This window comes from Vigna unguiculata, chromosome 8 (genome assembly GCF_004118075.2).
Source record: "Vigna unguiculata cultivar IT97K-499-35 chromosome 8, ASM411807v1, whole genome shotgun sequence".
Lineage (NCBI taxonomy): Eukaryota > Viridiplantae > Streptophyta > Magnoliopsida > Fabales > Fabaceae > Vigna > Vigna unguiculata.
In genome coordinates, this window is record NC_040286.1 from 10,302,814 (window position 1) to 10,323,332 (window position 20,519).

The window sequence follows — 20,519 nt, forward strand, 5'->3', positions numbered from 1 at the left end:
ATGTTCTTGTGCCTCTGGTTGGTTGCCTGATGTGATTTCAGGCCTATAAGTATGAATCTTGCAGGGTAGTTGTCTAGATTTTTGTGTGAGTAAAAAATATTGTGTGGTTTTTTTGTTCAAAAGTCTAATCTTGGTGTTTGATTTGTAAAACTTTTGAATACAGTAGAAACCAGACTCAGGTTGTCCTGGAAAACTGGATGTAGCTCTGTGATTGAGTGAACCAGTATAAAAACAACTGTGCAATTCTCTTTATTTCTTCTCACTCACTTTGAATCACTTTAAAGTCTCAAGAAAATCAAGTAATCCACTCTTTGCTGTGTTTTAATGCGTTCTTATGTAATTTGAGGCGGTATAATAGTTAAAAACATTGATTGGAACAAGTCTTGTATGTAAAAGATTGTTGTTTGAGTTAAATCTGGGAATTCTGTATTCTACATAAATTCCTAGTATTTTAGCGGACAAATTTGTCTTTTTAATCGACTATTTCATATTTCAAGAACAAATTAGTCTACTGTTTTATTTTTTCACTAATTGAAAGTGTACTGGTCCGCTGCTTTTATACCCTCACTTTCCAGTCTATTTGATTCAATTGAAAAGAGTTTTAAGCTTTTGAAAAACTTTTAAATAGCCAATTCAACCCCCCTTCTTGTCTTAAATCACCATTTCAAAACTAACAAGGCCTTGAGCCAGCCCTGCCTATATCCAATCATCTATCCTACTAATATCTTCCCCCAAACTACAAAAACTTCACTCTTAGCATTTCAACCTCACCTAAGTTAACCATTTGAAAATAAGAAATCATATGTAGTATTGAAGAGAAGCCATTAAAATAGAATTACAAGTAAATAAAAGTTGGATTGCTACCATTTTACCCTCTAGAAAACAACCAATCAATTGTAAGTGGACTTTTAAAACCAAATTACATGCCAATGATACTGTAGAAAGGCATAAAGCCAAATTGGTGGATTCACTCAAGTACATGGATTTTATTATCTTGAAACTTTTAACCCTATAATTAAAATCATTATTATTAGTCTTCTCCTAGGACGCCTTAAACATTTAGATGTCAATATAACCATTTTACACAGAAACTTCGATGAGGAAGTTTGCATGTAACCTCCTCCAAAGGATTATTGTTCCTTCTCTCAATCATGTTTGCAAGTTACAAAATTTGTGCTAAGCAAATCAATAATACAAAGTTGTGTCAACTTTATATGCAAATCTTGTTTCACACAACCCAAGTGTGAGTGTTCTATTGCCACCAAATAAATGAGTCAAGGATTCACTTTCAATTCTCACCTATGTTATGTTGATGTTTTGCTTCTCATATGTTCAAACTTAGCATAAATAAATAAATAGTAAAAAAAAACGACAAAATTTGATATTAAGGATCTGTAAAACCCTAGAAAATGATATTCTAAGACTAGTAGTGGTTTAAAAATAGTGAGACTCGAATATTTTAATATTAAAAGGTTTTATTATAAATAGAATTGTTATAAAAGATTTTCATTATTTTAAAACTCACTCTCTCTAGAAACCACTTTTCTAAAGTTCTCTAACTTCTCTCTAGAAGTTATCCCCCTCTATTCGCCTGATTGAAGATCTGAAACCGTAGGAGTGATCCTCACGACGAGCTCTTCAAATTGGACCAATTAGTTTCTTCGTTCGCGTAAGTTGAGTTTCCGCCTTCTTTTTTGGTCGATTTCTGTTTTCTGTTGCATGTGAGCTCTCTTCCGCTTGCATGCATCGTTTTATTCATCAGTATGAGTCTCTGTTGACTAGTGATCATAACAATATGTCCTGATTGTTCTTGTGATGTTTCTATGTATAAATAGAACATCCTATGGAGTTAGAGGTGTTTGGCATTCGTAAAGTTGTTTAAGTAGGATAACAAGTAAGGGAAGCTAATAATTGATTAGCTGATGATTTTATTTGGTACAATTGTGGTATAATTTAGAATTGATAGCCTGACTATTGTGAATTGGTGAATTGATTGGTGTTTTGAATGAATTGAGATGTGAATGTATTGTTTGAATTTGGGGTAAATTGAGAAAGATGGATTCTTGAGTCATAACTCTAATTGGTATTACCTTCCTTGGGTTAGAACTATTTTTGGACCAAAATCTATAATGGAAGTACCATTTAGAGTCATGAAAACAAGTAGCAGATTTCTCAAGAAAAACCAAAACCTTTGGTGCTTTCTTTTTTTAGTGTGGCGCTAAGTGTCAGAATCTGACATTGAGCGCTGAAAAGTGCGAGAAGTTTGGCATTGAGCGCTAGCCGAGTGGTGCTTGAGCGCTGAGACCTTTGCAGGTCTGGAAGTGATTTTAGGTACGGGCGCTGAGTGGTGGAATTGGCGCTAAGCGCTGAAAAATGCAAGGCAAATGGCGCTGAGCGTTGGAACCTAGCGCTGAGCGCTGAATTCTCCTGTTTTACTATTTGCTATTTTTGATATGTATGAAGGTATCTAGTATGATTAATTTCTATAAGATAAATATATGAAATGTAATATGAGATTGCTTATGTGAAAATGAGTTGAGAATGGTTGATGTTGATCTAAGGAGGATTAGTACTTGATTTTGTTAGTGTATGCATTGACATAGGGTAGGCAGTAGGAGGTATCCTGATACTCTAATGAACATTCACACTCAAATATAGTAGAATGTGTTATATGGTGAGAGTGACAGAAGGTCCTATTGTTTATAAGATTGTATTAATATATACACATGATTATCTATTTTGAACATTAGGATAAAATATCCTATTTTATTAGTTGTTTTAGATTGCTAAAAAAATGGGATGTTATAGGATTTGGGTGATTTGAAATACTTCCTCCTTAGTCTAGAAGTTGTAATATGAAAAAAAAGAAAGAGTTCAAACGAAATATGCTCTTACCTTACTAGGATATAAAATTGGCTTTTAGTTGCCAAGTCTTCCAACATTTCCGTAGAGCATACTTTCAAACCTCACAAGAACTGAACTCCTCTTTTTGTTGCTACCATTTATAGAAGGCTTATTGATAAATTGATTTACCTCACATACTAGACCTAATTAATATCACATATGCTATTATTTTCTTAGTGAGTTTTTGAATGCTCCAACTACATAGCATCATCAAGCAACATTTCAAATTCTCAGATAGATAAAAAAAAAAAATCATTTGAATAGTGGTTATTATTTTGTCTCAAATGATCTGAACCTCTGAGGTTTCAATGATTCTGGCGATCACGCATTAACACTAGAAGGTTTCTTTCAAACCTTTCTTCTTGGAAAACTCTATTATCTTATGGAAATGCAAAAAATAGTGTATAATAGCTTCTCCAAATTCTCCATAGCACTAATCCTTCCGTTGCAATTCTTATAATTCTTTACTATGATAATAAGTTTGTGGTTCAAATTGTTTCTAATCTCATTTCTTAAAAGAACTAAGCACGTTGAAATAGATTACTACTCTCTACGCCAAATCTCCGGTTGTTGTTGAACCATTCTTTTTCTTCTATGCAAGCTTAGAATGTTTGTCATATGCCTTTCAATCCTTCCAACTTGAAAGAGGTGTTAGTCTTTTTCTTTTTTGATTTTGATTTCTTTGCATGAATAAATATCTGTATTCTTTTTCCTGCCTTAATTGGTGGCACTCTCTTATACAATAATGAAACATAACAGGTATACCAATAGTCTCTTCTTTTACCCCTTTTACATTTAACCTTTTTGTAAAATTTAATATAATAATAGATAATAACTACATTTAAAGATTAAACTAATAATAAAAAACTACAAAATATAAAGCAATTACTCTCGCAATTTTAAAATTAAATTTTTACGAGATTATACTAGTAATCCAGCCAAGAATTCCCAACATATAAAAAAACAGTTCTTAGTAGAGGGCAAATAAAAAATTGCAGCCATTTTCAAAATGAAAGGTAAATTTAAAAAAAAAAAAAAGAAAAAAAAAGAAAAAGGTAGCTAGGGTTCTTCAGAACTGATAAGAAATTATAAAAATGAACTTTTCCAACTGTTACAAAAATGTTTTAGAGAAGCGTGTCTTCCAACATTACACTTTTAACATGTTATTATCCTAAAAAAAAAATTAAGACCACAATTAATTGATTCCGAGGAAAACTCAAACTAATAGTTACTAATCCAATCAAACGCTAAATGATGTCGTTGAATCTAAAGACCAGTTAAGTCACTTAACCGTTTAAGAATTTGAACTAGTCACTTAACCTTCGAAAACCAACCATCGAGACGAAGGGGAAGAATGGTTCGAAGATATTCAGATGGCACGGATGTTGGCAGAGCCCAAGAAGGAAAGATCTCCGACTCCAATAAAAAAAAGACAACATTCCCATTTGAAGAAACCATCCACACATTAGCCACCGTTATCGACACAAAATGAAGCAAATAAGCAGTGACATGTTTAAGCAGCAGAACTCAGAGTAGTGCAAAAGCTCTTGCAGCTCCGGTGCTTATTTTAGATGAAGAGGAGAAATCCGGCATCCTAAGATAATTCTTTTACCATAACAATGAAAAGTAGAGTGTTTTATTGGAGTCATGAGAATGATGTCTCTACTTTGTCATGCAGGATGACCACCAAGTTATGTGCATCATCAAGCAGTTTCCAAACATCAAGATGACCAGACATACTATTGCATTCCTTAATGATCTCGTCCATGCTGCTGTACTTCTCAATGATCAATTTCCTTCTCTGCAACACCGAAGCTGCTATTGCATAAAGTAATAAATCTTCTGTTGGTGGAGCACGCTGCCTAATTCTGCTCCACGCAGATTTCCCAATACCTGCCCTTATTGCCGCTTGATCTGCCCACATCACTTCCCATAGGCACAGGGTCTGTTCAAATGTCAATTCCCTTCGAAACATTACCACCACCATTCTATAGACAAAAAAACAATCCTCAGCCTCAAGCTTTTCCAAATGCCTAAAAAGGTGGCCATCCTTAAACTTGATTATTTTTGCGACTAAATCCAGTTGCCTGCGAATACCCACTTCATCAAGCCTAAAATTTTGCCGTGCCTTCTTCATGAATCCAACAAAACACCAGAAAGCCTCATGATCCTCTGATATAACACTAACTATAGGAGATAGCAGGTCACTCATACCTTGACAGTAGCCAATGTCAGAGTCATATAGGGCATATGCTTCAAGAATAGCAACTAGTCGAGCAGCATGGAAGATTCTGCCAGGCTCTAGGTGACCATAGTCCTTCAAGCCAACAGCCTCAGCACTTCGACGGGCCCTACTGTCTGATACTGAGGCTTGAGATGGGTAACATGACATCCATTCAGCATTGGCACGTACTGCATCAAGTCGGATAATTCGTTGCCAGGTGGAAAAATCTTCATTGGATGGTGCCTTTGATGGGGTTTTTGCTTTTGTGGCAGAAGATACTTCTTGGGAAGCTTTGTCTGGATTGTCTTGTTCCTTAACATCATCAGAAGGAACTGCCTGAATTACTTCAGGACCTTCAGAGGAGTCCGAATCAGAGAAATCAGTATCCAATGTAGAGGCATCAGCGTTATTCACATTAGGAACATCTTCTCCTTCCAACAGGGCACTGGACAGATCGTCGGAATGCTCAACATCAGGGCTTCTATCCTCACTAGAAAGAGATTCCCTAGCACTGGCTGCATCATCAGAACTGGCAGAACTAGAATCTTGAGACAGACGTTTACCATCTCCCTCAAAGCTGATTTCACCAACTTCATTTAACTTATTTCTCTCATCACTTTGCTTGATGAGTTTCCGACATTGTCTGCGGAGTTTTTCATACTGCTTTCTGTGTATAAAGATATGGAATAAAATTAAAATGATGTTAACACTAACACCCCTCTCAGGAAGGTAAAAATCCAAAAAATATACATTTTAAGTCTAACAATACATGATGGATTGAGCACAAGCAATAAAAAGAATCAAACATTTGGAGATAGAACTTGCATTCCCACCTATTTTGAGTTTTTATAACATCTCTTTCGGCCTTGTTGCTGCCTAAGTCATACCTGCATGTTTAAAGTATAATCAGAAGTTGTACAAATTTTATATGAATAAATTTCAAATATATACATGATGAAAAAGAAAATGATCAAATTCCAGTATTCCGGAAGAAAGAAATAACAATGAATCATTCTCCTTCCAAATGCACACATGGGGAAGAAAACCAGGCAGAGCTATTATTTTAAAGATAATTACAATTCATCATGTAAGTAAATAAGTAGTAAAGATCTACTATCATCTAGAAATGAATAGCTTACACTCCAAGCAAGAATGGCCAAACCTCAGCCCTAATACTGGGATCAACACCCTGCATAAAAAATTAACAATGTAATTAATTCTAAAAATAAGTTCATAAAACATAATTCTGTGCAATAAAAAGAATAGGTAAACTCACTCCACTGCGCACTCTTTTCAGGAACTTATTTCCACCATCATAGAATTTACCATCTTCTGTAAACAAGGATTTCCATTGGTGAGATGACAGAGCGTGTTTTCTTCTCCTTTGTGACCATGGTGATTTAAGCCGGCCCCTAAAACATGGGGTAATTAATTACTACTTGCAGGTTAGAGAATAGAGGATAAGGAGCCAACTAATCATGAAAGTAACGAGAGTTGCAGAAAAATGCACATACAACTGTATCCCAAAAGATAAAATGCATAGAAAGACATTGTTCCACAAGTAAACAACAGTACACTAGCATGAAACGACAACTTCTACAAGTAGTTGTGGTTTTTTTTCCCCAGTGAAGAGGTTGAAAAAGCATGCCAAGTTTTAGCATGTCACAAACTACAATTCTACAAGGAAAACATTCGTGTTGAGTTTTGAGTAAGGAATGAGAACACATAAATGTATATAGTTGTAGATGAATCCAACTTGCACACTATTATTATTCCTCTTTCCACTTGCATAAGAAAAAAAAGAAACAAATCAGGTTTCGCATCAGTTATGTTCTTTCAACACTACTAAGTACAAACCTCGGCCTATAATTCACTAGCAACTCAATTTAGTGTTAACTCAGCCTTTTCTATTCTAAATTTTTTAGTTCATATTATTTAAGGGAGGAGCCTATGTTGATGTGAAGATATAGAAAAAGAAAAAATGAATGCATAAATTGTTGTAAAATGAAACTTATCACATGAATCCACGAATGCAATCATAGCTTGATCTGGTTGATTGATTTAAAATGGATCAGGATAAAGGAAAGGAGCTTCAATTTCGAATAACATGTTCTAGTGTATGAAAAGGTGAGGGGAAAAAATTAGGGAATGCGGAGAAACAGAGATCTGGCAGGAAATAACAAACACAGAGCAATTGAAGAATGTGAGTCGAAACACACCGTTCAGAGCTGTAAGAGAAAGAAATGAAATTGGAGAGAGAGAGAGAGAGAGAGGAAAGGGAGAGAGGAACTCACCGATGGAAGGGAGAACGAGAAGAAGAAGCCGGTGAGGAAGAGGAAACAACGAATAGAACCGAACGCAAAGGGGTCCAAGACGACGACGTTGAAGAAGAGGATGATGAAGAAGAAGAATTAGAATTAGGAGAAGGTGAAGGAGGAGGAGACGAATTCGAAGATGGATTGTGGCTTCGTCCACGAGGATTCATCTATAATCTATAATAATAATTACAATAATAACAATACTTGCTATCTTTTGAACAAATATAATTATATGTATATATACACATAGAAGCTTTTTTCCCTTCGGCTAAGTGGAACGAATCGGAGTTAGGGTTTTGGACGCTCTAATTTGATTTTCTAAAAATTTTCTGTTTTACCTACTGGCGCCGTAGAAAATCACGGCGACGATGGCGACGCCGGCGAGAGCGGTGAAAAGCACCGCCGGAGTAGAGGGCGAGGCCACGGCGGCCATTAACCAGAACTTGCACTTGCCACCGCCACCGACGGAGAGAAAGGTGGTGTCGCTGTTGCTGTTGATGGTGTTGGTGTTCAAGTGGTTGGATGGGAACATGGGGAAGAAAGAGAGAGGGTCGCTTGGGAAATTACGGCAATGCCCTTTCTACGAGACCCTTTCTCTCTTCCACTTCGCCAAAGCCAGGTTCTGTTTGCTTTTCTTTTGTTTTTGTTTTTCACTTTTTCTTCATCTGCCAGAAAAGGCATGGGCGAAGGTAAAACGAACTCGGATGGAAGACTATTGGAGAAAAAATATAATCCGAGAACAGTGCATGTATAATAAAAAATACGGATAGAAATGCTTTATGTGGCCAAAAATCCAAAAACGGTGCTATTCAGAGGACTAAAATGGTATTTTCACCGTAGGCCAAATCATTTGGTTTATAAAAACTTAATCATTGGATATCCTTAACGGATTATTTTATTATCATTTTTTATCAATTTCGATTAACTATGTGCATGTTTTAATAATAATAATAATAATAATAATAATAATAATAATATTAACAGTGAAGAATATTATGTTAATTCTTTTTTTAAATTAAATACTCTAAAACTACTTTTGTTATATTTTTGTTTTTCACAGTATGAAATTTTTATTTTTAAGTCAACTAATGTTTATTTTCATTCACTGCTCTCTTATTTATTTATGTTGGAACAGTAGGAATTTCATTTAGTTGATGTAAAAATAACATTAATAAAAATTATAATTCAAGTATTAAATTATGATATAATAGATCGGCATATAAGAGAATAATGTATTTTGGAGGCTGGCATTAGGATTTAACAACCAATATGTAGAATCCTAGTATCATGTGTGAATAGATGAGATCAATTTATTATGTATGATTTTATTTTATTCATTAAAAGATTATGGGACACTTTAACATGTAAGTTTGTTTACCTTATTGTTTTATTCCTTTAGAAAAATATTATAATTTATTTTGAGAGAGATTTTAAATTCAAGTATTAGGTAAAATTAGATAAGGCCCAACAACATTGTTGGACTTGATTTCTCCTAAGTATTTTATCCTGCACCTCCCTTTTTTCCTCTTGCATTTCCAAAAGAACTTAATATTAGAGATGGCAAATAAACCCGTCCTCGTGGGTATTGTCCGAACCCGTCCCCGTTTTGACGGGGAATCCCCGCATTGACTGGGTATGGGTATGGGTATGGGGAATCCCCGACTTTTTCAGTTGGGTATGGGGATGGGTATGGGGATGTACATATACCCGTCATAATACCCGTACCCGCCATATCTTCATTCTCGTTTAAATTATTAAAATATTCACAATTAATTAAGTAACTCCTATATATATATATATATATATATATATATATATATATATATATATATATATATATATATATATATATCTTAAATTGAGAGTATATATATTTTCTATTTTTTTTTCTTTTAATTATTTCATTTGTCATGAAACTCATTCTCATCTCCAATATATTTTTTATCTTATCATAACCTTTATGTAATTATGTTAAAATGATGTATGTTAATAAAAAAAAATATTATGCCTCACATTTGAATATTTATATTATTTTTTAATATTTTTATTTATTATAAATTTTCCTTTCACATGAGAATGTTTATACTCTCAATTTAAGATAATATAAAAAAAATTCTTTACTTATTATTATTATTATTATTATTAATTTTTGTTTAATTTGAAGAACTCTTTTGTTTCATTGAAATAATTTTCGTTATTTTTCAACCATTAAGTATATATGTTGATATTTGAAAAGTTTTCTTAGTTCTCTAAGATATTTTTCATCTTATCATACCTTAGTTATACATTTGATTTCCTTTGTGTGATTTTTTTCGATAGTCTCTCAAATTATTTCTAAAACACACATTTGTTAGTTTTTTAATATTTTTATTTATTGTTTTTATTTTTATCAATTAGAATAATATTTCGATATATTCTATCTAATTATTTTTTATTTTATAACTCATTGTTAATCATAATGTAATTTTTTCACTTTCAATTCTGTTTGAAGTGCTTAAAATTTTATATATATATATATATATATATATATATATATATATATAATGATATTTAGGAATAGTATATGATAATTCACTACACGAAAAACATGAAATGGTGACTGATTTAGTCAGTAACCCATATCAGTCACTATTTTTCGTCATTGGTGGTAGTAGTTGATTTATTGTCTGAATCAATGACTAAATTAGTGACTGATTCAATGATCGAATCGATACTTGATTTAGTGACCAATTTAATTACTAATTTATTTGTAATTTAATGACAAATTTTTTTGTTACTAATGATATTTCTATTTAATTTTAACCACTTCAAACGTAATTTAATAATTAGTTCTCTAATGTATTTTTCATTTTATCATACCTTAATTATACATTTGATTTCCTTTGTGCGATTTCTTTCGATAGTCTCTCAAATTATTTCTAAAACACACATTTGTTAGTTTTTTAATATTTTTATTTATTGTTTATTTTCATCATGTAGAATAATATTTCGATATATTCTATCTAATTATTTGTTATTTTATAACTCACTATTAATCATACTGTAATTTTTTTCACTTTAATTGTATAAATAACTTTTATTTACTACAATATAAAAATTTAATGTAATTGCTATGAATATTTTTTTGTCACTATCCAACATATATTGAAGTTCAAAAGATACAAAATCTATGTCAAAATTTTATTATTATGTTTATTATTTGTTCTTTGTGTCATTTTGATCAAGTGATGTATTATAACTTTTATTAGTGTATAAAAAAGAGATTTATTATAATTTAAAAAATTGAAGTAAACAAACATTTAAAATATATTTTAATTTGAATATTTTTTTTCCTTTTATTATTATGTTTATTATTTGTTCTTTGTGTCATTTTGATCAAGTGATATATTATAACTTTTATTAGTGTATAAAAAAGAGATTCATTAGAATTTAAAAAATTGAAGTAAACAAACATTTAAAATATATTTTAATTTGAATATTTGTTTTCCTTTTATATTTTTTTGAAATATTTTTTAATTTTATCAACTAAGTTCATCAATGTTGTAGTTTGCAAATTTAATAAATGTTTTGGTTCACATGAAATTTTATTTGGTATTCTAATATAAAATGTAAACAATTATAATTTATTTTAAGGTATTTGACATCGAAGAAAATCCTCCTAATATTGAATATTTCATAATATTATGTTTTCTTTACCGTAATTTTTTTTCTTTTATAAAAATTAATATTGAAGTAGTTAGAACACGGGTACGGGTATGGGTACGAGATTATACCCGTTACCCGGTGGGGATGGGGATGGGAAAAAAGTTTGATACCCGTTGGGTTTGGGTATGGGGATGGGGATGGAGATGAATTTTTTATGCGGGGATGGGTATGGGATAGCGAAACCCGTCCCCGTCCCGTCCCGTTGCCATCCCTACTTAATATACTTATTTTATTTTACAAAATTGGTATTTTTTACACCAATTTTTAACTCACTTTTGAAAATGAATTTTTCTTTATTATTTTTAAGTGTTGACTATGTGCATTGTTATTGGTGGCAGAACGAAAATGGGATATGTTTACTTGGGTAGGTTTCAAATCGAAGGAAGTAGAGGAAAAATCTAGGTATGATCCTTCTATGTGTTCATTCAGCCTTCACGATCCTCCGTTGTGTTCGTCTGTCCATTATGTGTGAAACAATCATACCTTTGTGTTCATTCGAATTGAAGGAAGCCCAAGAAAAACCTAGGTTAGCATTCGTTGTTTTCATTTTTCCTTGATATGTGAACGGAGCATACCTTCGACTCTATTATTCTCCCTTCTGTTGGTTGTTGTTGGCATTGCAATTCTATGATTCTCCTTTCTATTGTGTTGGTTGTCGTTGGCGTTTAAAGTATAAGAATAATGAGTAAAGGTGTTGACTTGTACTTGTTATCCACCACCAATGTCATTACAATCCATTATCTATGAACCATAACTGCTTCATTAGGATGAATATTTTCCAAAGAAAAAGCCAAAACATATCTGATAGATAAGTGTTGCACATGTGTAAATAAGTGTGGAACAAAGAAGGATTTTTTGTACAATAAATTGAAACGTTACATTAAAGTTTTCTTTAAAACAACAAATGACTTGTACTTGTTATCCACCACCAATTCCATTACAATTCTCTACCTATGAACCCTAACTGCTTCAATAGGCTGAGTGTTTTATAAAACAAAAGCCAGAACAAATATGATAGATAAGTGTTTCACATGTTTAAATAAGTGGGGAGATGGGAATGACTTTTTGTAACGTTGTTACATTAAAATTTTCTTTAAAGTATCAGTGACTTGTACTTGTAGTTCCTATCCACCACCAATTTCATTACAGTCGATAAATATGCCCACCAAAGTACTTGAATAGGCTTACTATTTTCGAAATAAAATTAGCGAACAAGATATGACACATATGTAGACCACATAGGTCAATAACCAGGGAAAGGTTTTTTTTACAGTTTTTGTAAACTTTGTTCCAATTAAAAAAATATAAAGTCAAACCAGATATTGAAACCTTTTTTTTATTATACATCAAATAGAATTCATTACAACATAACTTTAAATCTTGTTCATCCTACACATTGTCTACCTTCTACATTAGTACGGTCCAATAAATAACAATGTCAATTATTAACTTCTAACAAATAAATCTAAGTCTTGAAGCAGTCCTTCCCTGAGGAAATTGTCTTCATCTAGTATCCAATCAAACACATATTTTTTGCTTAACATGTTATAGTTCTTCCTGCACAAAGAAATATTGTTTGCGTCATATTAGGTCAGATTGGTGGTGACAACAAAAAACCATAGAATAAAAAATTTGAACCACTTAGGCAAATCTCCCGCTGCCTAAATACCAAATAGGCACGACTTAAGTTGTCCACCAAAAATTTGTGCAAAACATTGGCCAAATGTGTACACAGTGAAATGACAAAATCAATCCCAAACCAGCCCCAAAATATGAAACCACCAATGAAATAAATCTAACCATATTTAAGAAATGAAAAATATTTATCACAAACAAAATGTGGCTATATGTATTTTACTTGTAAATGCTGAAATGGACTTCAATCATGGAAGGAAGCGCCAACACTATGAAATGAACAAACAAACACACTCACAATCAACCAAGACAATGACGCCCACAATAACAAACGAAGCCAACAAACAAAGAACCAAACATTAGAGCGACACCACAAGAACCCAAATCCAACACAAATGGTAAAGAAGGAAAAGGAAACCACATTCAAACAAGGGAAACTATAAGCCACACTCAAAGAATATGCCAATGCTTTGAATTCCCAAAGGAAGACGGTACCCTAAAATGAAACATTTGAAATTTTCGTTCTGCCACCATGGATAACATCACTCAGTCAACACTTAAAAAAATAAAAAAAATGTTTTTTAAAATGCCACGGTGGTCTAAAAAGTGAGTAAAAAGTTGGTGTCGAAATACGATCTTTGTTTATTTTACCCCTCATTAACCTTTTATTAAAAAATTGTAAATCAAATTCATTCTCCCTTCGTTTCTTTCAAGCGCTGCACAAACCCTGTACCTCATATCCTCCTCAACATTATTTCTTTCTTCTAGTGTTTCCAAAACCTCCCTCCATCATCAACTTCACTTTTAATAGATGTACATTGATTCAAAGAGAAGTTATTCTAAAGAGCAGCTAGGTTTAATTCCTTAACCATATACTCATTACCCCTTTGTCTCTCAACCTCCTCACATTGGGTAGGAATAGCTCGGGCAACAAGTTCATGGAGTGTTGCAAATAGGAGTGAGGGAAGCATAGAGATCGCGTGAAGGGAGGTGGTATAAGTGTGGCTTTACGATGAGCAATTGTGTCGGCGTTGAGCCAACATATATTTATTCACTTTACCCATTTCTTTGATATTGTCTTCATGGGTTAATCTCTAATTGCACTAGCGTTCCCTAAGCTAAAAAGGTTAAATGAAAAAGAAGAAAATTGTAGAGAAAGGAGAGGATAGAGAAGAAGAAAATTTTGTGGACGTAGTAAGGGATTGAAGGGTGAAAACAACATTTTGGTTGCAAAAAATATTGATCAAAATTTAACAAGTTAACTAAGCTTAATGCAATATAACTAACTCATGTCGAATCTCACAAGACAAATTGTAGGAATGTACTCATTACTAAACATCATTATCTCTAAAAAATAGTAAAGAAAATGGGGTTTGTTTGACAATGAATTAGGGATTATACAACAAAATAGTGATAAAATAAATTAAAACAAAATAATGAAAATTTTAACAACTAGAACTTTTTTTAAATTTTTTATATAATTATAAAACAAAAGTGTAATAAATAAATTGAAACAAGATAAGGAATATTTAATAAACTAGAATTTAGTAAAATAAAGAAAACTCGAGTGCTTCAAACAATATAAAATGAAAAGGCATCAAAATAATGAAAATGATTACGAGAAATTGAAAGAAATCATAAAAGTTAATGAAAATACTAAATTCTAAAATTTTTAATTAAATTGGATCAACACTCAATTTCGTGCGGATAACAATGATAAAAATAATAATAGAAACAAGTTAATTAAAAGTTCAATTGAGAAAAATAAATAAATAATTAATAAAATAAAAAGGTAAAAAATATGTTTTGGTTTGAGAAAGAATAAATATTTATGTTTATTTTATTTATTTATTATTATTATTATTATCATTTTTTTTAATTTAATTTAATTTTGTTTTTTCATTTTATTTATTTATTTATGCTTTTTATTTATTTATTTATTTATTTTTGTTTTCTTTTTTTATTATAGTTCCATTTTGTTTTACGTCTCTCATTCTAGTTTAATAAAAAAAAGAAAAACAAAACAAAACAAAAGGAAAAAACAACAAAAAAAGAGAAGAAAAAGAAAAGAAGAAGTAGGAAAGCTAGAGGTTACGTAAGATCTTTGTTATCAGCAGACCTATGCCTCTTTAGAACAAACCTATGCCTTTTTAGAACAGACCTATCCCTTTTTAAATTGACCTATATCTTTTTAGACCACACCTATATCTTTTTACTATTGGCTAGTTGAAAGATGTTCAGAGGTGCATCAGTTATGCCGTCATTGTTTTTGTATTGAGAATTACGTGTGGTAGCTAGTTGGCCATGGTCATGATGGTTGAAGGAGCAAGAAGCAACATTTGCTCTCAGCCTTATCCCACATATCGAGATTGGAACGGGTAGAGAAAAAGTGAACAGAACAAAAAGAGACAATTACATAAGAAAAGGGGAAGATTGATGAAAAAAACGGGGGATTTTTTCATTACGGAGGAGAAGAGAAGGCACCAGAAATCAGATAGGGAGAATGAGTCAAAACTGAAAACGGAAGCAAAGTTGTTAATGCAATGAGTTTTATCTTCAAGGTAAGTGTTCTTAACTTCTTCTTAGCTTTTGTTACTATGACTTGATACTAATGTTTACGAATGTATGAATTCGAGATGATTTGAGTTGAGCATAGTTAAGTCTATTGTTTATTTTGTTTATTCTCGTCTGTGTACCTACGTAAAAACAAGAAAGAACAGAGCACAAGTTTTTTCTTATTTCTCCATTATCGAATAACAACTACCATACAACACCCGCATAAAAAAAATCATCCCATACCCTTTTACATTATCAATCCTTGTTTAGGAACCCATTACCAGCCACTACCAACATCAAACAACCCTCCATTCACGCTCTCTTCCACCATCAGTTCACTCCCTCTGAAATGACAATCCATTTTTTCTTTATCTCGCACCCTTATTTTAATTTTATGCTCCAAGCACCCCTTGATGTTTACTAAGCTCGCACCCCTGCCACACTTGTTGCATGTTTTACTTTGTGCACCCCTGTTTTAATTTTATGCTGTGAGTACCCTTGATTTTTACTAACCTCGCACCCCTACTACACTTGTTTCATGTTTTACTTTGCGAACCCCCTTTTTCTTTATCTCACACCTCTGTTTTAATTTTATGTTGCGAGTACCCCCTGATGTTTACTAACCTTGCACCCTTGCTACACTTGTTTCATGTTTTACTTCGTGCACCACCATAATTGTTAATCTCGCACTCCGTGTTTTTTGTTGGTCATGTTTTGGGTCTGACTATGTTTGCTGGCTGCACCTCAATTTTCATAGTTTACACCCTTCTTGTATGTTTACTTTATTTTCATATTTTTACTCATTGCACCCCATTGTGTTTTATGCCTACACCCTTTTTGCATTTTTTTTTATTTTTATTTTTATTTTTTTAACTTCATTTTATTTTTGTCCCATCTTTTGTACACATGTTTTTTTTAAAAAACTATATTTGAAAATTATAAAAATTATAAAAAATAGAAAAAAAAATCTAAAAGTAAAAAAATGTTCTCTTTCATTTTATTGTGTTTGTCCGGTCGCCCCACCGTATGACACTCATTTTCAAAAATACCAAAAATAATCTCTCTTTTTTTTTTCTTTTAGTGTTTGTCCGACCGCTCGCGTCATGTGACATGTAACGTCCCATTTAATTATTACGTGAAATTAAAGGAAGCATCACACAAAATAGTACTATAGTGTAGTCCTGGGGTCCTTAACACAACCCCTACAACCTGGGCACCCCACGATGCCAACGGGAAACCAGATACAAGTCTAACAAAAGAGAATAGAGTAGGAAGGCGTAAGACAATACATGGGCCATAGCCCTAACGAAAACCATGAAGAAAATAAAAATCCAGCCCCGATGGCTAAGCAGCGGAATCGCCATTTCCTTGCTGACCATGAGAACCTCGCCCATCTACTCTCATCAATCAAATTGATGATCATCGCAAGAAAGAAGAACCACATACAAGACAACCACACAACAACAGGGTAAGCTAGAGCCAACAACATTTTTATCATACAGTCAAATATATATTTTCACCATTCAATATCCATACAACACCCAAGCATGTTATGACTTTCCAATCAATACACTATGACTCGACTCGACTCATCCGGATACGTATAACTTGGTCGGATTCAGCGGATGCTTGCACTTGTGGTGGATACCTCTGCTCACCCCCGAGCTGCTCACCCCCAAGCTATGTGTTACAAGTGTTATAATGAATCAATTTTCCCTCACCACAAGGTTAGACCTTAATGAATTTCAAGCCTCCTGCTACTCTCACCACAGGAGTCAGTCCGCTCTAGGTGAGACTAATTGACCCCTTAGAGCGTCAGGATGCAACCTTACCTTGAATCCTTACCTAGTTATACAGATGGGACACCACCATGGACACCCATTAACAGGGGCCATGGAATTACGTCCCGACCACTGAAGCGCGACCCTGAAAGTCTCACCTAGAGACTCCAAGGAATTAAGCACTGACACAGACCAAACATAATCACGCGACCAAATAATGTTTACCATGCATGCATACGTTAATCGTACCAACCTTTAAAGCCAACGCCTTTCATGTTCCAGGCCCAACTCATTTCAACTCATCATAAACCATCCATGCACCAAGGATTTCCAAATCATCTCGTTATCATGCCTCTTTAATACCAACCATTTCATTACAATCTCATGTTAAACTCATATCAACCCATTATTCACAATTCATGACTTGCATCACTCAATCATACTCATTCATCTCAAACTTTTAACACAGTACTTAAAACCAAGCAAGCATTATCCATACAAAGCTAAGAAAAACAATCACGCATTGCACTGCCTCGCCCACCACCTCGCTCAGGTTGGAGGGTCTCGCTCAGGCGAGACGTTCTCGCCCAGGCGAGCCCCCCCTTCGCCTAGGCGAGGGCTCAAAAAAGGGAGCAGAAGCACACGCAGGATCTCGCTTAGGCGAGACCCCTCTCACCTGGGCGAGATGCTCGCTCGCTCAAAATCACAGTGGGTCGCCTGGGCGAGCCCCTGTTAACCTAGGCAAGCCCCTGTTAACCTCGCCTAGGCGAGACATGCCCGCTTAGGCGAGTTTAACAATCCTCGCCACTGTTTTCTCCTGCAGCGGACAACATAGCATACCAAACAATGACCCAATCATTTTATACATCCATAACAGTGCTCAAAATGCAATCAAGCGCAAGACCAACACCAACAACCACAAACATCTCATACAATTTGGAGGGTTTTAGCTTCCCTTACCTGGAAAGGGAATAAGAGGACTTTGGCAGGCAAGCGTGAGAACCCAACAGCTCAAGGAACGAACGGAGGAGCTGAAAGGATAGAGAAACAGAAGCACAAGATGGGTTACTTGGAAACCCTAACTAGAAAAATGGAAAGGAACAATGGAGACGAGTGTGGGCTAGCAACAGTACTTACATGGAGTAAGAAACAGCTTCGAGCTAGCTTGAAGATGGCCGGAACCTAACCCTAGCAGACCTTTCTGTGAAAGGGGAAAGAGATGACGGCTGAATCTGTGAGAATGAGAGAGTGGGAGCGTTAGGGCAACTACGGATCAGCTTTATCCTTTGGGCCAGCTCTTTGGCCCATCAGATTTTGGGCAGCCCTTTTTTATTAAAGGTTATACAAGAATAGGGCCTTACATGACACCCTTATTTTCAAATAGTTCAAAAACGCAAAGAAAAACATAAATTTTTTCAAAATACAAAAACATCAACATTTTCAAGCAAAAATTCTTTTTAGGAACTATGTGATCCTTGATTCTCCCCTGTGAGATACGTAGGATCAAGGTCAGTCCTTGTCAGGTTCACCTCCAAAAAATTAAATCATCTCCGCTAGGCCCTTCATACAAAAACCCAAAAAACTGGGTTGTACAGGACTCCTCGCCTGGCGGCCAGGGACATGCCACCAGGCGGTTCCTCTTTAGGAACCCAAAAATCACACAATACAGATGAGTCGCTTGGCGACAGTTCTTTACCCGCTAGGCGGTTTCTAGAAAATTTCCAGAAACGTGAATTTTCATACAGTTTGGATAGATTATTAACACCCAATCATTATATATTTAATGCAATCCAACAATACAAAATTAAAGGTACGGTTCTAGCTCCCCTAACCTGGATTCCTTGCTCCAAAAGTGTGCAAAGTTTTGAGTCCTTGATCCTAATAGGCCTTAGATCTTGATTCCTCCTTCAAGACACCTTCTCACTTTCACTTTTCTCTCCTTGCACGCACTCAAACACCCTTTCTACAACACTCACGTTTTGGTAGCTTCCGGAACCCTTTCTCCCCTCTCACAATGCCCTTAATTGGTTAATTACCAAGCCTTAATGGTGGTTTAATGACCCGAAACGAAAATTATCATTACATTGGGTTTAATTGTCATTCAATGGCACTTCTATGATGGTTTTTCAGCGCCCTTAGCTACTAGGGCTTCCTTGCCCTTTCACCTTCATGCCAAAGGAAATTTTGGCAAAAAGAAAGTTTAATTTGGTTCCACCAAGGTTCGAACCCATAACCATTCCAATGTTCAATTCAATGAGCCACCATTCAACCAATTCATGTTTCGTGATAATTCTTACAGTTCTATAATTATATTACCACTCAACATGATCAAGCATAATTATTAAAAATAATTATAAATTAAATAGCACATAAATGGCATACATAGGACTCAAACCTAAATCCTATCACACAATTAAGTACTCTCAACCACTTGAGCTAATACTTTTCCACATTATACATGTTAGAATTAAATGCCATAAAGGCTCCCACTAACCACATTTATTAATTAATTATTTAATTAATTAATTAAATTTCACGGGTCTTACATCTTTCAAATAACTTTCCAAGTGATGGACATCCTTCCAGCATACAGCTACTTGTTGGGTCGTCCTTGGATTCACTCAGCGGGCGTGGTACCTTCAAACTTGCACCAAAAGTTAAAATATGACGTAGGTGATAAATTAGTGATTGTTTCGGGGGAGGAAGATATTTTGGTGAGTGGGCCTTCATCTTCTCGCTATATTGAAGCAGTAGAGGAAGCCTTCGAGACAACCTTCCAATATTTGGAAATTGTGGGTAATGCCTATGTTGAGCCCTTTCCAATGAACCCACACTTGTTGCGTACTTCCCTTATGACGGCCAAGGTCATGTTGAAAGAGGGATATAAGTACGGAAAAGGGCTAGGCAAGTACGAGCAATGATTGACATATCCTTTAGAGGTCACCGAGAAAAAGAATAAATACGACCTTGGATACAAGCCTACTAGAGATGATAAGAGAAGGTTGGTGGAAGAAAGGAGAGAGCACAATGTGGCTCGAATCCAAAGAAAAGAACTGGAGTTAGGAAAGATTCGTGTTTGCGACATCAAAGATAGCTTCCGCTGCGCCGGATGGATCAACACTAGCTAAATAGCAGTTGTCAAAGATGAAAATGAACCTGATAGCTTGGGTTTTATGCAGCCTTGCACTCCAAATGCACTACTCAATAATTGGGAGACTTTGGATCTACTTGTGATGTTTAATTTGGTTAAAGTGTATTATTTTTAATTAATCCTACTGCTTTACCCAGAGATTTAGGATTCATGACTTAACGGGCTGACACCCTTTCCTTTATGCTCAACGTGATAATCAATTTGTATTTGCTACCTTCATTATCTTTATTTGTATTTTTCACTGT

The 20,519-nt window shown here is 34.3% G+C and overlaps 1 protein-coding gene across 2 annotated transcripts; it reads right to left on the reverse strand.

Annotated features, from left to right (window-relative positions):
* Positions 1-3,983: 3,983 nt before the first annotated feature.
* LOC114194464 (GTPase-activating protein gyp7-like) lies at positions 3,984-8,149 on the reverse strand. Of its 2 annotated transcripts, none has more exons than XM_028084702.1 (5): positions 7,785-8,149; positions 6,405-6,540; positions 6,268-6,317; positions 5,962-6,015; positions 3,984-5,795 (listed from the first exon to the last, which is right to left on the reverse strand). In XM_028084702.1, the coding sequence occupies exons 1-5, from the start codon at positions 7,976-7,978 to the stop codon at positions 4,550-4,552; spliced, it is 1,680 nt and encodes a 559-aa protein (XP_027940503.1). In that variant the 5' UTR covers positions 7,979-8,149; the 3' UTR covers positions 3,984-4,549. The 2 variants fall into 2 exon arrangements, with proteins under 2 accessions (XP_027940503.1, XP_027940505.1); XM_028084704.1 differs by lacking the exon at positions 7,785-8,149 and adding an exon at positions 7,423-7,749.
* Between the last annotated feature and the right edge of the window lie 12,370 nt (positions 8,150-20,519).

Coding starts and splice junctions, on each gene's coding strand:
- LOC114194464 (XM_028084702.1), bottom strand. CDS start 7,978: ATGTTCCCATCCAACCACTTGAACACCAACACCATCAACAGCAACAGC. Junction 6,016..6,267: donor TGGCCATTCTTGCTTGGAGT/GTAAGCTATTCA, acceptor TTAAACATGCAG/GTATGACTTAGGCAGCAACA. Junction 5,796..5,961: donor GTTATAAAAACTCAAAATAG/GTGGGAATGCAA, acceptor CTTTATACACAG/AAAGCAGTATGAAAAACTCC.